Source organism: Psammomys obesus, unplaced genomic scaffold (genome assembly GCF_907164565.1).
Source record: "Psammomys obesus unplaced genomic scaffold, mPsaObe1.curated_primary_1811, whole genome shotgun sequence".
In the NCBI taxonomy this organism is placed as follows: Eukaryota; Metazoa; Chordata; class Mammalia; order Rodentia; family Muridae; genus Psammomys; species Psammomys obesus.
Genome location: NW_026596131.1, coordinates 13,550,923 through 13,569,137, shown reverse-complemented (window position 1 = coordinate 13,569,137; position 18,215 = coordinate 13,550,923). Strand labels below are relative to the sequence as shown.

At 57.0% G+C, this 18,215-nt stretch overlaps 1 protein-coding gene across 5 annotated transcripts in view; it reads left to right on the top strand.

Annotated features, from left to right (window-relative positions):
- Nucleotides 1-18,215, top strand: part of Rbfox3 (RNA binding fox-1 homolog 3) — a 401,184-nt gene that overhangs the window by 370,430 nt on the left and 12,539 nt on the right. For all 5 annotated transcript variants that reach the window (XM_055592148.1, XM_055592149.1, XM_055592147.1 and 2 more), the window contains 4 exons: nucleotides 7,745-7,999; nucleotides 14,916-15,053; nucleotides 16,989-17,042; nucleotides 17,839-17,931. In XM_055592148.1, coding sequence (XP_055448123.1) covers nucleotides 7,778-7,999; nucleotides 14,916-15,053; nucleotides 16,989-17,042; nucleotides 17,839-17,931 — 507 coding nt within the window. In that variant the 5' untranslated portion in view covers nucleotides 7,745-7,777. The remainder of the gene's footprint in view (nucleotides 1-7,744; nucleotides 8,000-14,915; nucleotides 15,054-16,988; nucleotides 17,043-17,838; nucleotides 17,932-18,215) is intronic.

The window sequence follows — 18,215 nt, the reverse complement described above, 5'->3', positions numbered from 1 at the left end:
AAGAAAGAAAGAAAGAAAGAAAGAAAGAAAGAAAGAAAGAAAGAAAACACATCACATACTTGTCCACAGAGCAGCCTGATGGAGGCAATCCCTCACTTCAGATTCCCTCTTCCCAAGTGATTCTAGTTAGTGACAAATTGACAGAAGTAACCAGCCCAGGCTGTGAGCCATGGAGGTTTCCTGTCTGCTGAGGAAGCAAGTGAGGCAGAAGGCAGGGACCTAGGAGAGAGAGTAGGCTGTGGCTCCTAGGCCTCCTGCCTCCCCTTCCTCCAGCCACCTCCAGCTGAAGGCCACCTGAGCCCTGGGTCCAGAGGGCCCCTGGCACCCACTGATGGCACCTCTGAACTTCCTCCAGCATTCTAATGAGGCTCATTCCCACACCCCTAGGAAAACAACACTCCCCCTATCTTTTCCCCAAGGAACCCTTGTGTGAGTCACCAAAAGGCATGCCCAGTGCTGCTGCAGGAGCTCCCTGCTGTCACAGGGCCACACAGGAAGTCCCACTGTTAAGGGAGCCACCCCCTCCTCCGCCCTCCACCCTCTGCCCCAGAACAGAGGTTATTGGTCAGCTCCACGGCTGGATGGTGCCGCTCGAATTACTTCATGTTTGTCGGGCATATGCCCGGTGACTGCTGCCCGGGGAAAACCCTCTGCTGTCCTCCGGGCACCTGGGGCCTGACTGGGAATGTGGAACGTATTTGGTGAGCCGTTTCACGCCACCACTCACTGTCTGCTTGGTACAGACCCAGAGGATGCCAGCCCTGCAGCACTCAGCAATGCTGAGGAAGAGTGCACAGGTGAACCCAGGCCCTCTTCTGCTCAAAGACCCTGGAACCAGGAGACTCAAGTCCCTGGGCAGCAGGATTTACACTACCCTCCAGGTGTGATGCTGACCCTGCCTGGAGCCCACGTGGCTTCCCCAGAGCCATGCCAGCCCAGCAGTGTGACAGCAGGAACACAGGCAGATCTCTGACATGGGCTCACAGGGGATGATGGCCAATGGCTGACAGGCATCTTCCCTGGACACCAGCCTACTCATTCCTCTTAGATAACCTTTTCTTTGTCCCATGTGCTATCTGGAAGAAGGAAAGACAAGAAGATTGTCACCCCAAGACTCTCTGAGTCCTACCTTGCCCTACCGCCTCCCCCCACCCCCGCATCCCCACCTGCCTCTCCAGACATCTATTTTCCTCTTGTTCCTTGTCACGTTACCTCCAGCAGCCCCAAAGGCTCTTAACCAGGACTGCTGAGCACACACAGACTACACCTGCGAGCCTCCTCCTCTACAGGTGGGCATCAAGCCAGAGCAAGGGGCATTGCCCCAGGGTGGGCACTACCACACATTCTGGAGATGCTGGGTGTGGATTCAGAGATCTGGACTAGATGCCTAATAGGCTCCATTTACCTGCAATTCTTCTCCTGGGCACCAGGGGGAAGTGTTCAGCTTCTGGGTCTGTGCAAGGAGCAGCAAGCTGGTTAAGGCAATGCTAGATTCTTCCGCTCATCAGAAGGTTGGCCTATAGGGGACAAATCAGTGGCCCATGCATAAACCCAGATGTCTGGCTCAAGTTTCTAGGAGAAAGAGTTTGGCTGTGTGAGTGCTGTGGCCAAAAAGAGTCTCCTCTCTGGCAGTGACAGGCCAGGCTGGGCATCTTGCTGTCACCTTCTATCTGAAGGTTTAGAAATTGAAGGGGTATCTAGCTTGCTCAGCTATAGCCAGAGACCATGGTGCAGAAATGTGTTGTGTCCAGAAAGAGGGGCCCAGGCCCACATGAGTACAGCCTTTGGGTGGGGCTGGCGTTACCCTGCTTCATGGTGGGAGATCAGAAAGCTGAAGTCACTGGTATTCATTACTTTTCCTGTTACTGAGACAAAATACCTGACACCACCCCCCACTCCCCACCCCCGGCCCCACAATCAACCTAAGGACAGAAAGGGCTATTTGGCTCACAGTTCCAGGGCGTGGTGCATCCCTGGAAGGTACCGTGGCAGGAGCATGAGGCAGTTGGTCACATTTCGTCCACAGATGGGAAGTGGAGAGGGATGAACGCTGGGCTGGGCCTGCTTTCCCCTTTTGATTCAGTTCAGGACCCCAGCCTGAGGTATGGCATCACCCACGTTCGGGGCGGGTCTTCCGTGCTCAGTTTTATGTCCCTGGAAACACCCTAGGTCATGCCAAGCCAGTCGAGCTGACGTGGTGTTGAGTTACAGGGACTGGTGACTGGAATTCAGCCCCCCACCTGCTGGAGGCCAGCCTGCCTCTCAGACCCTGAGTTCTGCAAAGGTTTGGGTAGGTCAGGGAAGCTCAGATCAGACACCTCCAGCTCTGCTCTTCCACTGTCCCATCATATGGCCGGCAAGACCCAGCCCCTCCTCTCATCAGACTATTATTTCCACGGCCAGTGTGGCAGGGAGGGGCTGGAAATGGGGCGCCCCTTGCTTCCTGACCACATAACCCCTGGCCCCAGTGTCTACTCCTTCAAGCCACCATGAGGATTAAATGAGTAGCACGTGGCTATGAGGGTCCATATTTAATACAGGCACAGATGTGGGGACCCATCTCGGGACACAGGTAACACAGGACAGTGGCTTGTAGAGCAGTTTGATGAGGCTGTGACTCCCCGGTGCCACCTTCCTCACCACTGCCTAGAGCCAGCTTTGCTCAGGAATGGGGAGAAATGGCCCAGTGCCCGTTCCCCTCCCCCAAATAGCATGGCTGGCAGACCTTGGGCAGGCGGCACCCTCTCTCCAGGGGTGAAGAGTCCGAGAGCAATTATCTTAATTGTCCTGGAGGGCCTGAGAGCAGAGAGAGCCAGCAGTGAACTGCAGAAGGCAAGTGGCCAGGCTGCCCGGGGAGCGGCTCCAGCCGCTGTCAGACCTCCAACTTTCTGTCTGCTCATCAGCCCACAGGAGCACCTTTCCTTGCCCAGCACCCCAGATGCAGACTGCAGGACACAGGCTGGGCCAGCACAAAGGCCTCGGGCCTCCTGAGCTAGACCCCGTAGATGAAAGGCCTTCCCACCCTGGCCTTATGGGGAACATGTCAGTGTTTCATTTTATAGCTGGGGCGGGGGGGGGGGGGGGTCTTCAAGGCCACACCCAGGCCACTCCCAGCCCTCTGTACAGCACTTTGAGTCCTTCCCACCAGGGGGTGGAGCAGGCTCCCTGGATCCAGCCCTTATACTGTCTGGAACAATATACCCGAGGATCAGACCCCTCCAGGGCACAGACTCATCTCAGCCCCTGTACTAGGGGCTTCAAGGAGGACTTCCACAAATGCTGTTGGGATCATACCACTTCAGAACGTTGAGGGTGGACAGGAAGGCTCGGAGGGTAGAAGGCCCTTGTCTTGATTGCCTGTGGCCCCGGGACCCATCCCTGAATCCACATAAAGGTGAAATCCACATAAAGAGAACAGAGTCTCCTTTCACACACATGCTGTGGCGTGCACACCCACAGATGTTCCGCGCATGCACCCAGTAACACTTTCTAAATGTTTTAATTAAAAATGACCCCCTCGGGTGCAGGTGTTGTAACACCATAGTTGGTATCGTTGATCTGCCCCGCCACTGGGCCCCAGGTCAGCTCTGGGGTGAGCCTGTGGTGTGAGCCGAGGGAGCCAGTCCAAATGTGCTGATGAATGCCTGACCTGGGTCACCTATCTCCTGGGACGGCCCCCGCCTGGGAGTCCCGTGATGTGGTCAGTCTTCAGAGGCGAGCTTGCTCACCTGGAGCCGGCTGGACTGTCTGTTCACCACGGTGGCTGCCCCACTCTACCTCTGCTCCTCCCAGCCTCCCTTCCAGTGCAGCCATGTGGGTGGCAGGCCTCTGCCTCGGTCCCTACTCTGTGCCTCACCCGTCCTGCCTCTCTCCCCTCACGCACTTTGATCCCTCTGTACGAGTGGCATTTGTGGTACTCGCCATGGAGAAGACAGGTAGTGAGTGGGCTGGACTGATGCCACAGAGTGGGAATGGGAGCTTCCAGTGAAGCCCCCCCCCCCAAAAAAAAAAAAAAAAAAAAAAAACCCAAGTCCCAGAGGTGCTGGGAAGGCTTCGTGGCTTTAAGCTTGAGCTTCCTGAGCTGTGCAGCGTTTCACAGGGCTGAGTCAGGAAGTGAGTGTGTCTCCACCAACAGCTGTTTTCGGCCGCTTACGCTGCTGATCTTCCCCCGTTGGCACCTCTTTGTCACGTCTCCCTTGGTGGCACATGAGCTGACATGGAGGGTCAGAGCAGAAAGGCAGACACGGCGCCTGCTCCCCTGAGACCATGTCCCCATATCCTCCAGGGTAGGAGATGGACAGTGACCCCAGACGGTCAACATCTGGGTGCAGGCTCACAGACTGGGGAGAACTCGCGTCAGGGACGTGGCGAGCCGGGGACCCTGATTTACAAAGGCCTCGCTGAGAATGCAGTACCGAAAACATGACAGTACCCCAGGGGTCTGAGGGGAGAGCGTCCCCCACAGAGGATGAGCCAGAGCAAGACCAGCATGGAGCAGCAGGGACATTTGAACAAAACAAGCCAGAGGGGAGAGAGGAGGCAAAGGCCATCAGCAGGAATTTGGAGTGCTGTGAGGACTTGAGGGTTTTATTCCACAGGGAAGAGGAGCAGGAAGCCAGGGGGTGGGGGGAATGGCAGAATGGCAACACTGACTTGACCTAAGTGGTTGGATTCTGGGTTCATAAAGGCAGATCAGAGTTGGCTGGGGGACCGTGGGCTGTGGACCAGTAGAACAGTCACTGTGGCCTGAATGGGTTCAGGCTGGAGGATGAATTCTTAAGGGAAGGGAGGGGGTGTGTGGGAATGGGAAGGTGTCCAGAACAGCAGATCCAATGGGGCATTCGTTACAAGGAAGCCAAATTATACAGCCATGAGGGGCACATGTGGATGTATGCACATGGGCTCATGTAACCCACATACGTGGTAAACAGTTGTTTCCAGCTTCACGGCTGAGCAGGCTGAGGTAGGGATGACGGGTCACTGCCCTCCTTGGAGAACCACGGCCTGTCCCAGGAGGAAAGACTGTTGAGGAGATGGTAATGACAGAGCTGAGACCCTGGGAGACGCAGGGATGAGCGCCTGAACCTCTACGCCACCAGGTGGCTCTGGTCACCTCTGAGCATAAGGTCTTACCACCTGCAAATGGTCACTGTGGTGCTGGAGCAGGGCATATGGAGTAAAAGGGTGTGACTGGCTGAGCGCTCCCTGCTGACCATGTCTACCTCCTCATGCCGGTGAAGGTTCTGGTCCCAAGTGGCCCTCAGACCCAGCTACATACTCTCATCATTCAAGGGCTTTAAAAGATGCCCAAGTCAGGGCCCCACCCCAGGCAGCTGGAGTGACTCAGGGCCAAAGTCACCCAGGAGGAGTGGGGAGAGGAGCTGTGAAGCCGTCTCAGTTAGTGGGGGCACTCATCAAATATTTACAGGGGAATTGATCTCCCTGGCGTCCGCCAGGCCGCTGACAGGCCCCTCCCTCCCTCTGCTTCTCCTTCTACACCCTTAGGCCTCCTGTGTTATTCTGCTCTTCTCCGTTGGCCATCCCTGATGCTAGATGCTCTCCACCCCCATGTGGCACACCCGCCTCTCCCCAGCCCTCCAACCCCTCCATCCGTGAGCCATCTGCCCATTTTGAACACCAGCATGTCTGGTAGCAGTAGGTAACATGGCTTCTAGACCTAGTACTATGGAGCAGGGAGATAGCAATCTCCAGCAAGAGCATTTGCTGTGCCCACATTTGAGAACTCGAGTGGGGAGTGAAAAGAGGGGGAGGAGGCAATGTGAGGCACACCTCTTTCTTCAGAGCTTATACACTGCCCCAGTTTTGATCTGCATAGACAAGGAAAGAACCAGGCAGCTTTGCTAAGGAGGAGGAGTAGGGGGGTAGGGAAGGACAGAAGGAAAGGAAGGAAGAAGGAAGACTTGGGTACCAGAGACTATCGGCTTGGTGAATGTGTCCTAGGGTGGCTGGCACTGGGGGCATTAGGGCGCAGGGCAGGCTGGCACCCATGACCAGGTGAACAGGACTGGTGCCAGACCGGCTAGATTCTTCACATTTGCTGTGGCATGAGGTAGCCAGGCCCCCTGAGCACCATCACAGTAATCCTAGCATCTGGACAGCTGTGGCCTTGAGCAAGCATAGTAAAGCAGGCCTGTTCTTGCTCCCCAAGGTAACCCAGCCCCAGCTTGGGCCTGGCATGCCCAGATGCCAAAGCAGTAGCTATTGGGGGTTTAAACCAAACCTGGTGAAATAAATGGGTAAGAGCAAGACCCAGTGTGTACTCTGATAAAAGCGCCTTTCTTGTCAGTGAGGGTGGGCATTAACACACGTGAGGTCAGCAATGGGGCTAGGGAGGACCCCACTGGGTGCTACCCCAAGGCTGAGGTGGACACAGCCAGGCTGAGAGGTCCGTAATGCAACTGCCAAAAGGGTTGGGCAGCCACAGAAGGGAACAGGAAAGAGAGTCGTGCAAGCCCACCCCACCTCCCCGACACCTCGTGCCTGCACTTAAGTAGGTTCTCGTGAAATGAAGTGTCCGGTACCACACGCCACAGCGTGTGTCCATATTGGAGGGACATGGATAGAAGGAGGCTGCCTCTGTCCTTCCCCTTCCTCATATTCTCCAAGTCACTCAACAAGGACATGAATTCTTGCTGATGTCCCCTTGGGGGTCTGCTCCAGTGGGAGACACTACCTGTCCTCTCGGAATGGGCCTCTGTGCTCACCTAAGAGTGAAGGCATCACCTGCGCAGAGGGGACTATGTCTCAGAAGCGTCTGTCAGGGACAGAAAAGGCTCACATGTCTCCTGCCTCTCCAGCCTTGTCTGCACCTGGCTCTGCAGGTCAGAGGCCCCCCGTTCAAGGAAGTCCCCTCAACGAGCTGTGTCTGCCCATGAGTTTTCCTCACAAGTACCCAAGGGGCATGGGGTGAGGCCCAGACCTGCATCCCCAGCCACCAGGCTGCTGTGCTGACACCAAGGACCCAGACACCAGCTCTGAGAGCCACTGCAGAGGCCCAGCCAGGGGTAAGGGTCAGCACTGAGGGGTGATCATCACTTCTGGGCAGCAGACTGCAGGGGGCAGGAAGGGGTCTTAAGGGAATCTCAGAGACCGTCTGGCTGTGGTGATCAGCCCAAGTTGATGTGACTGAAGGGGTAGGGGTGCGGTCTGCTCCTGTTCAATCAAGGTGAGCCTTCTAGTGGGAAACCAAAGCTTGGAGCACCTGGGAGGAAGGGCAGGTGGGCTGGCCGGGGAAAGACTCGGTGACAAGGAAACAGGGCACTCTGGGTGTAGATGGGTATCCAAATCCAGCAAACACTGGTTTCCAGTGGACACTGCTGTTAGGGGACACTGTTAGGGGACAACAGGTGAAGGGCATGAAGATCAATCCATGTTGATTGCTACAACTACCCCTGAGTCTGCGACAGTCTTGATAGAAGACAATTGGTTTTAAAATCTAGGTGAGAAAATAGAATTCTGAAGCTGCATGCTCATGTCTGACAAGTATGAGCGTTCATAGCCAGGAGTGCCTCACTCCAGACCTGGGCCCTCTGGCACCTCTCTCCCAGCACCTCCTGCGGCTCTGAGCTGGGGCTTCTGCTCGGGGAGCCCCATCCTGAGGTTTTGGGAGATGCCACAGAAAGTGGCTCCTGTAAACCACAGAGACGGAGTTGAAAGGCAGCGTTCCTCAGAGACTCCGAAAGGGATGGAGTTCTAACCAAGGCTTTGCTCTCTCCACCTGCAGGGCAATCAGGACGCCACGGCTCCGCCTGAAGCAATGGCCCAGCCCTACCCCCCTGCCCAGTACCCCCCTCCACCTCAGAATGGAATCCCAGCTGAGTACGCCCCACCTCCACCGCAGCCCACACAGGACTACTCCGGCCAGACCCCTGTCCCCCCAGAGCACGGCATGACCCTCTACACACCAGCACAGACGCACCCCGAGCAGCCAGGCACTGAAGCCAGCACACAGCCCATCGCTGGAACCCAGACAGTGCCGGTAAGCCAGCCCGCCCCGCCCAGGACTGTGTGGCAGTGTCCCCAGTACATGCTGGCTGGGTAGAACTTTCTAGAGATGGCCTCTAGGTTCATAAGAAGGACCAGTGGCGGTCAGCCTGGTGAGCCTTCTTCCAGCCCCAGACTTCAGCTCCTCCTCATCTGGCACCAAGGTTCCCTGTAGTGGGCAGGTGACCCAGAGGGACCATGGAATGAGGTGGTGACCTCCTCACTCACGCCATCTGGGAGCTGGGAAGTGTGGCAGTGGCGCTGATATCCTGTGGAGGGGACCCAAGCGCCAGAGGCTCTGGCTGCCTAGGGTCTTGGGAGGAAACAAGGGTGGTGGGCTGTGGGCGGCTGTGGAGCTATCTCGGGTTGCAGGCCCTCCTATCATTTCTAATCACTTGTAATCTACCTGCTTGGCTGCCCTCCAATCAGATAGCTTCAATTACGCGGTTGTAATGCAGCTCGGGGGTGAAAGTGCTGAGCGCTGCACTTCTCAGATTTCCTCATGGAGAAAGGAGTGGGAAAACAGAGCCGCCTGGGTGGGCTCTGTCCTGCGGCCCCCTCCCAGGCTCTGTCCTGCAGCCCCACCTCCCATCCCATCCCCTCGCTGCTGCTACAGTTGCTCAGGCCTCTCCTCTGGCATCACCGTCCCTGTGGGCCTTCCCCTCCCTTGCTGGGGCTTTGGGTTCATCCACCCATCCCTGCTGGCTCCATCCCAGCAGCTGGCTGCTGGCTGGCAGGGCCTGGGCAGGAGGCCAGCTCGCTCTGCTCTCCCCAGGCAGAGTGGCACCACCTTGGCGTCGCCCCAGGGGCCCTCCAGCTGTGTTCCTTTAGCCTTACCCCATCCAGCCTGGCTCCACAGATGCTGTGTAGACCCAAATACTGCCCTCTGCACTGGCAGGAGCATCCTCTACCATCCCCTGAACCCTCTGTGGAGAGTCGGCCTGCTGGTACCTGGGCCACGCCTGACCTTATCCCATGCCCAGCCATGCTCTTCCTCCCTGTACCGGCACTACCTACCTGGTTCTGTTCTACAGCTAGCAGAACCCTCACTCCAGTGCACCTTCCTTTTCACAGTAACCAAGGTCCTTCTAGCTGTGGGCCACAGATGAAAGGCGCAAACCCCTGGATTCAGAATTGGAGCTTTGGTTCCAAGTCTCCAAATCCACAGCCTCAGGATAGACAGAGGTGACCAGAGCCCGTGAATAAGTCACAGCCATGTGGCCCAGATCTTCCCTGATAGATTTTAGCAGACAAGGCCCATCTGACCAAACCTCTTATGAGCAAATGGCAGTGGGGGGTTGGGGGGGAACCCTCTCTTGTGATACTGGGGCTTCGCCTGTTTGAAAGCAAGTCAGTGTCACAGATGACATAAGGGTAGACAGGTAGCTTTGTAATTCAACAGCAGAAACCAGCACCAAGGCCCCTGGACACCTTGGGGCTGCCAGACAGACATAACTAGCAGAATCTGAGTCAACTTCACTGCCCCGGATGGCACAGGCTGAGTGTCAGACACCAAGGCAGTTCTGAGGCTCAGAGAGGGTGTGACCAGCCTCGTCCTTTGGATTCCAATAGTCAGGGGCAGAGATGTTAGGAAGCTGAGGGCAGCATGTGGACCCTGAAACAAGCTGAGTTTTGAGGTTTGGTACCCAAAAGTCTCCCAGAGGGACATGGCTATGGCAAAATATATCAAAGCTCTGAGGAACACACAGCCTGGACCATCCTGTTCTCTGGTTGGAGCGCTCGGGTCCTATAAGGGTGTCAGGGTCATGGTATCTGATGTTCTACATTTATTTCACCATGAGGGCAGATCTGCTACTCTGAACTGGGGAGGTAGAAGGTACTAGACTAGCAAGAGGACATTGAGGGCTGCCCTCCCCGCTCAAAAGGAAGGAAGGAAGGAAGGAAGGAAGGAAGGAAGGAAGGAAGGAAGGAAGGAAGGAAGGAAGGAAGGAAGGAAGGAAGGAAGGAAGCTCCCTGGGTGCCACAGTAGAGAAGAGGTGTACCCTGCGCTAAGATTCCAGATGCTGCTACCCCAGAAGGAGGCCCTCCCTTAAAGGAGCTGTCTAACCACCAGCAAAGCCAGCACCTGCTGGCCAGGTCAGGCATCAACAGCCTATCCTATGGACATTCAGAAGACTCTTTCTCTAGGACTTTCCCCGAGACTAGGATGGAGGGGTACCAGGGCAGCAGGCACATTTCACACAGCGCTCTCCTCCAGAGTTAAGTGGCTTCTCCCACCTGGCTCAGGACCCATCTTGAGTTCCCAGGACATGGCCACCAAGTACCCTGGTGTCTTCCCGCCCACCTCCCTGTGTGTTCCCCATTATCCCACGTACCTCATGGACACAGACACCACAGGGACCCCTCTCCTCTGAGAGGTTACTCCTGCTGATGAGCAGTGCTGGTCCACACTCAGGCCTCACTGGCAGCAACCACTAAGCTCTGGAAGACTGCTCTGCCCCAGCAGGGGGTGGTCTGGGAGCTCTGTTTATCCTTGGCCTGAGGCTGATGTTCAGGAGGGAGCAGGTGGTCCGGTGCTGGCACAGCTGCCTTGCATCCTCTTGTCCCTTATTCCCTTGGAGACATGTGTATGGGCCTTAGCTCAGAAAGGCTTTCTCTGTTTTGGGGACAGGGTCTCTATGTGGCCTGAACTTGCTCTATCCCTGCTTAGGAGTATTTCCAGCTCAGAATTGGGGATCTCTGTTCCTGAGAGCTCAGGACTCTTCCTGACAACCCACTGACCAGACAAGATGCCCAAAGTCTGAGTGATGGAGGGACCCACTCACCAACCGTCTGTTCCTCCCAAGCTCTTGCCACCAGGGTCCTCAGATGTCCTTATGCCGAGCTCAGCGGTCTTGTCCCAAACCACCCCCCATGACTTCCATCCCTGGTTATTCCTGGGACTGCTCCTCATTGTCATACAAGAGACCTATGTACTGTGCCCCGTTGTCTGGAGGTCCCTTCTGAAAGGCCACCCCAGCCTGTGATCCCAGCAGGAAGCCTGGAGAGCCCGGAGCTCCTGCAGATGGGTCCTAAGTCTCACCGCCCTTACCACCCAGGGCCACCTGCTGAAGGTGGTACAAAATGTTGAGTGCCATCATCAATAGGGCCCCAGGGAGCCGTGCAGCACGCAGAGGGTCCAGCTCACAGGCAGAGGAAGGCACTCCTTATGCACTCACTTGTTCACCCGAGGTCACATGAGTGCCAGCGCTGGAAGCCCGGATGGCTCAGACCCAATCCTTACACAGAGGGAAGCTCTCAGAAAGACTGATGCATGCACACCTGGAAAATGCCAGGGAAGTGCGGGCAGGAGGCATTGCTGGGTGGAGGTGGAGGGGGACAAAGTGGCTTTTTTCTTCCATCAGCAAGTAAAGGAGCCCTGCTCCTTGGCTGCCCAAAGGTAGCACAAAGTAGGCATGAGAGGGAAAGAAAGAGGGTTAATGGTATCAGCCCTTGAACAGGGCCACAGTCGCTCTTCAGTGGGAAGGCTGGCCAGCCTAACGGGAGACTAGTGGATGCTGTTAATCCGCTTCGAGCAAACGCTGAGATGTGTGGCCAGCCAGCAGAGCCATGGCGTGTCATTCAGCAGCCAAAGGAAGCACAGAGCCTGGAGTTCTGAAACACAATCAAAGAAGAAAGACCTGGGGGGTGGGTGTATGCAGAGAGTCCCTCCCCTCACGCCAAGGCTGTCCACCAGAGTGGCTGGGTCATCACTCGAGAACCCCGAGGGAGCCAGAGGAACAGAGTGAAATTCCAACAGCCAGTTTAGCTTATGCTACATCAGCCAAGCCTGGCTCTGGACCAGTAACAGGATAGCCAGATCCTTCTGCTACCCAAGGCCCTCCTGGAACCCCTCCGCCCATCAGACCCAGGTGACTTCTCACCCCACTGACCAGACAAGACGCCCAAAGTCTGAGTGATGGAGGGACCCACTCACCAACCGTCTGTTCCTCCCAAGCTCTTGCCACCAGGGTCCTCAGATGTCCTTATGCCGAGCTCAGCAGTCTTGTCCCAAACCACCCCCCATGACTTCCAAAGTGCAGAGTTTGGCAGACCCAGGCTTCTTCCAGGCAGGAGCCAGACTTCTCAACTTTGCCTCAGCCCCCAGGAGCTGGCACCAGCCTGGAATGGGTAGAGGTGGGAAATCAGAAGGGTCTGTGATGAGCGGACCATGATACAGCATTGAGAGATGCTAAAGCAAAGCCATGAGCATGCCGGGAGTGGTCAGGGACCCTGGTGGCTGTCTCTTCTCTGCACCTGAGGACTGCAAGCAAAGACAGGGAGGAAGGAAGGGAGAGAGGCCAGGTAGACCTTCTTCTCAGAAGGAAGGGTCAGCCAGGCCACCTGTCCCGCTGTGGTAAATGGTAGGGAGAACTTTCCCCTCTCAGGGCCAGAGGTACGCAGTTACACGAAGGGGTTGCTCGGTGCATCTTACAGTTTATGGGTGCCGAGCCCATTTACTTGTCTCTGTACAGCGCTGAGCAACGTGGAGGAAACAAGCCCCGGCACCCCAGCTTCAGGGGTCTTGCAGGCCCCCTCTCTGGCCAGCTTGCTTCGGCAGGAATGCCAGAGCTAGAGTGGCCACCTGGCAGTGCTCGTTGCTCCCCTCTGCTGGTCAGAAGTCAACATTACAGGCCCCTAACCAGGCTGGGTTCCTCCAATCCAAGAGGAATGACTTAATTAGACACCTGCAGCTGCCTGCTACGCAGATTCTGTGGCGGCAGGGAGGGAGCCCCACCTGCCACTGGCCTCGATAATCAGGCTGCTTGGGCTGCTTGGCTTCGTCCAGGGGGAGTCTGGCTAACGTCTACCTTCTGCAACAGCGCTGAGAGCAAAGAGGCCTGCGGTGGAACTGAGGCCTGGAACTCTGCCAGGAGCCCTAGCATGTCCCCCAGCCCGTCAGCTCCTGTAGAGAGCCTGCTGCCCTGTGTTGCTCACCCACAGGGGTGAGCCTGTGGCATAACAGACCAGAGTGTCCCCTCCTGCCCACTGTTGCTGCTCCTACTACCTATGTCTTCCTGCCCAAGCCCAACTCCCTTCACGGGGCCTCTGGGTAGTATTATTAAATACCAGCTTGCCAAGCCTGAGGCTCCTGGCACCTCTCAGGAGTTCTAGGAAGGCCAGGTCATACCTGCAGCTCCACACCGGGAGCTCAGAAGATGCATGTTTACCATAAGTGTTCAGACGCAGGGGCTGACTTGCTGAGATACACTGCGGGGTTGACATGGGTGGGGGAGGGGACCTCCCATGTCCCCCTACAGTGCACATATTAACCTCTCGGCATAGCAAGGCAGAGCTGCATCCACAGGACGTTTGAATGTAAACTCTGCATCCTGCAGGCCTCACAACCCCACCCCAGCTGGCACCTGGTCTCTGGGAGCCATCATCGGGGCCTTCTGCTCTGGTCACCTAGGATACCTGCTGCCAGAAGCCAGGTCAGAATCCTGTTGGCTGAACACGAGAATATAAGGGACATAAAGGAGACAGGGAAGGCCAGAGAGCAGCTCAAACTGCAGCCCAGAGGCACTCAACCCTTGCTACTTAGCCATGGTATGGTCTCGGGGGGAGCCTGTCCAGTTAGACTCCATCTTTTTCAGCTACAGCACAAGTGCCAGCCTCAGTAGCCTTGGGCACAGCCTTCTTGCCTATCCGGCCTCCATCAGATTCATACCCACCAGCACTCCCGGAATGTGTCCACTCTGAGATAGCCTGAGGACACCAGAGCTTCCTGGGAAATGACCTCTGTGCTCTCCCATCAACCACCCAGCAGCTGCCTCTGCTCCTGGGGTCACAGTGGAAGCTATAGCCACGAACACTTGCCTCTATGCCGTCCAGTACACACCTGTACTTCTGCCCCAGGAAGACTCAGAGTTCAATGGTTGTGTTTGGGAGGTGACCCCTCAAAACCTGAGGGGGAAGGGGGCATTGGGAGGGGAAGAAAGCCATCAGAAGATGTGTTCTTGGCCTGGTGTTGCCACACCACTGAGCTCATTCCCACTAGGAGAACTGAGACAACAGTGAGGAACAGTGTCCGGGGCATCCACCGAGCTCCTGCCCTGGACACTAAGGCCTTAGGGATGGGTGGAGAGCTAGACAGACTGACTGGTGGTGTGTGACCTGACTATGAACATGAAGACCTCAGTCCCAGACAACCAACAAGATGGACTCCACCATGTTGGTCCAGATGCCCACTCAGCGGCCAGTGCAGTGGAAGTGCTGGCTAGTCTGTCCCTGATGCTGAAGATGCAGCTGAGAGGAGTCGGGCTGAAGGTGGGCCTGGCTGGGGACGTCTACACGGGCTGAGCCTCAATGCTGCCTCTGCGCCCTCACTCCTTCTGCACAAGTGGTGCACAAGTGGCGGGCTTGAAAAGCACCCTTCCAAGCTGTCTGCCAGCTGCTGCTTGAGTCTACATGAGGACAGAGTATGTGAGGCTGACCCTGACATTCAGAGTCGCCCCCAGGGTTTCTGAGGGAAGCAGAATGGCTAGAGTAAGGAACCTTGGGAGTACACGGCATGACACAGCAGAACCTTGCAGACAGCTGGACACAGGAAGCTGGCCGTGAAACCATAAGCTGGTTCTCACACCATAAGGCCCCCAACTCCCAGAACCTTTTTGAGAGCAACGGTGGGCTAAGAGGCCGCTGAGGGTGGAACTCAGTAGAGAGACCTGTGCTGAGGGAGCTCACAGCAGACCCGGCCAAGGATGGGACTTAGCCTGGTCTGGCAGGCGAGCTGTGGTTCATCAGTACAGTAAGCCTTGAAGGAGCCGCCAAGGATTGCCCCCTGAACCTTGGGAATTGTGTACCAGGTTCTCCTGGCTTGATGGGGGGGGGTGGAAAGGCGGAGGTAGAGGGGATGGGTGGACCACACAGCCCGCAGGACTCCCTCACAGCTAGTTTTCTCCCCGCAGCAGGCAGATGAGGCAGCGCAGACGGACAGCCAGCAGCTCCACCCTTCCGACCCCACGGAGAAGCAGCAGCCCAAACGACTCCACGTCTCCAACATCCCCTTCCGGTTCAGGGACCCTGACCTGCGGCAAATGTTCGGGGTAAGTGTGTGCGCCCCTGCTTTTCTGCCCGCACCCTCCCCATCATTGTAGAGAGCCCATGCCAGGAGGAGGTGGGGGGGGGGGGTCCTTGGATTCTTCTCATCTGAGTCCAGACTGTTCTCCCCTCAACCTTGGCAGAGCACAAGAGGGGGTGCCCATATGAGAGTGTGGTTGGTGAAGGCTGCCTCTCTAGAGTCAGTTGGTGCTCTGCCAGAAGCATGCACACCACCCCCATGCCACCTGTTTCCAGGGGTCAGAGAGTTCCCTGGACCCCAGCAACCTACCTGGGGCCAGATTACTGCCTCCCAGCAGAAAGCCCCTGGAGGGACAACCCAGCCTCCTGGCCTTACACTGCTGCACCCTCTCCTGTGGGTCTTGGGACAAGCCCCGCCCCCTTCCAGGCTTATGTCCTGGCTCCCCAGGGGAGCGGCAACTCACAAACACACATGATTGGAACCAAGCAGGCAGCAGTTCCCTTCCGAGGTGCTCTGGGTTTGGCCCTAGTTTTTGCACTGCAGGCAGGGTGGTGTCCCTGCAACCCCGTGCCAGGCTGCCCGGGAGTCTGGCCTTGGACCTGAGCACCAAGTCAAGTCCTGATGGCCACGGCAGGCGGGGCTGCCATGAAGAAGGCCGGGGGTAGGGGATATGGTGCAGCTGCCTGAGCTCCTGGGCCTGCTCTGGACAGAACCTTGTGGCCTGCCTCTGCTCCTTCTCTCTGTCTCCACCCTTGCCTCAACTGCCGTGTCTGTCTAGCACCTGTTCCCTCTCTAGCACAAAGCAAGCCCTGAAAGGGCCTCAACCCTCTGCCCAGTCCTTCTCACACAACTGGGACATGCAGGGTGTCTCCGAGCAGCCCTGTTGTGAATCTAGAATTGCACTCCCGATCTTGGGGTGGTCTCAGTGAATCCGTGGGACAGGCATGATTCGGAACCTTCAGATGATGAGGTTACCAAGCCCTTTTGATCCTGGGTCTCAGGGGACTCTGCACCTCTCTAAGCCCCTTAAGTTAAGTGGCTGACACTATAGATAATCATTGACGTGGGCTCTCGCCCTGCGCTTACTCACAGGGGTCCTAACAGACAAGTAGAAACCGACGGTCATATTTCTGGGTTCCTATAGGATGAGGTAAAGGGTTCCCTTCCTCTCAGAACCTGCAGACAGGGCCTTATAACTACTTGACCCCCTGGCCCTCTTGCCCTGTCTCAGGAAGGTGCAAGGTGAGGGGAGACCCCCATCAGTTGCTGGCCCAGAAGGCTTCAGCCCAAGGGTCTCACTGGTATTGTTTGGAGATGTGGGTCACAGATTCATGGTCTCATATACCGCTGAGGGAGACAATACTGACCATGGGGCTAGCCATGGGGCTGGAAGGGGTTGGCCAGAGCCAGAACAAGGTATCCTGGCTGACAGGACATCTTGTAGCAGCAGGATGCCTGGGCTCTAACACACAAGCCAGTTTCACAGCACAGAGCAAACAGTACAAGATCCCAGCAGTCAACAGTATAAGGAACCATCTTGCCACCACGCACCCTGCACCCTCCCAGTTCTATCCCTGCTCCCTTCACTCTTAACATCTTCCACTTGCCAACTTCCACCTTCCTCCCCAGCTCAGAGGGACCTGAAGGTCCCTTTCCTAACCAAGGGTCCTGCTCTGTCATCTCAACTGCCATTTCCTGGTCCCAGTGCAAACTCTCCCCTCCCCACACGGCCATTTGGGGATGTCACTGATACCTTGGGCATCCCATCCCCCGACTCCCATTCCTGGTGCTATAACACCTGCTCCTTAAGAAAGACAAAGGCCTCCGGAGGAGGAAGGGAAGAGCTTCCCTGGGCTCCTCTTTACCTTAGCCTAGTGGCATCTTGGGAGTGGATGGGTAAGGCTGCGCTGTCATAACCCCTTTCTCCTGTCTTCCACCCCTCCTCTCTCTGTCTCTGCAGCAATTCGGGAAGATTTTAGACGTGGAGATCATTTTTAACGAGCGGGGCTCCAAGGTGGGTGCCGCACAGAGGCCGCCACCATTACAGCGCGCCGGCTGTAGGCCCCGCCAGGCTAACGTGTGAAATGTGCGTTTCCTTCCTGGAGAGCTTCGCGCCCGCTCGCCCGCCCGCTCGAGGACCCTGAGCCACACGGGTGCTTGTACTCCCTGCTCTTCTGCCCCCCGCCCCCAGCTGTCTGTTGTCGCTGCCAGGCTGCTTCTCCTCTTTTGAGCTGCCAGGACCTTCCGCTTGCACCCCAGAGCCCCATCCTGACCCCAGCCCTGGGCCTGGGCCCCCACTCCCCACTCACCCCTAGAGCCTGGAGGCTTGTGGGAGGGGCTGCAGAGTCTGTAGGCTGGGAGGGCACCAGCAAAGAAAAGCTCTGCTCCCCTCTCCAGGACGAGCGCCACACACACAACCCTCGGCTCCCACAGCAAAGGTTGGGGGCCCTGGTTCCCCACGGAGCCCAGCCTCAGCCCCTCACCCCAAAGTGGGGTGACAGTGGCAGGCATGGTCCCCTGGGCAGATTAGCATTTATTTGGCTGTCCTGGGAATTGTCCAACGTGGTGAGCTCAGGCTGGGCTGAGGCTGGCTACCAGGTGCCCTTGCCTGGGCCTCCCCCACCCCACCCCCAGTACGATCTCCTAGTGCTGGCACCAAGACAGACTTCTGACACTGGAGGCTCTCCTTCACTCACCTGACTTGCCCCCTCTCTCTCCCCCTCTCTCCCCTCCCCTTCCTCTCCTCCCCTCCCCCTCCTCTTCTCCCCTTCTCTCATCCTGTCCTCCTGTCTGTGCTCCTCCACTCACAGGGTTTTGGGTTTGTAACTTTTGAAACTAGCTCAGATGCTGACCGAGCCCGGGAGAAGCTGAATGGGACGATCGTAGAGGGACGGAAAATTGAGGTGCTCAGATAAGTGTGCGGCGGCAGCAGGGCAGGGAGGTCCTGGACAGCATGCCCCAACCCATGGGCCCCCCACCAGCCTGGTGGCTGCTGCCCACCTGACAAAGAGCCCAACATGGGCCTCCGACAGGAGGAGGGGCTGCCCTGAGGATGACCTCCCAGCCAGCAGCTTTTGGCTGAGCCTAGCACCTGTCATCCTGGCCAGTGGAGGCTCGAGGCTCCTTCTGAGGTCTCCGCCTTCGGCCTCCTTCCATTCTTGCCTCCTGAAGAGGCCCATCCCCAGCC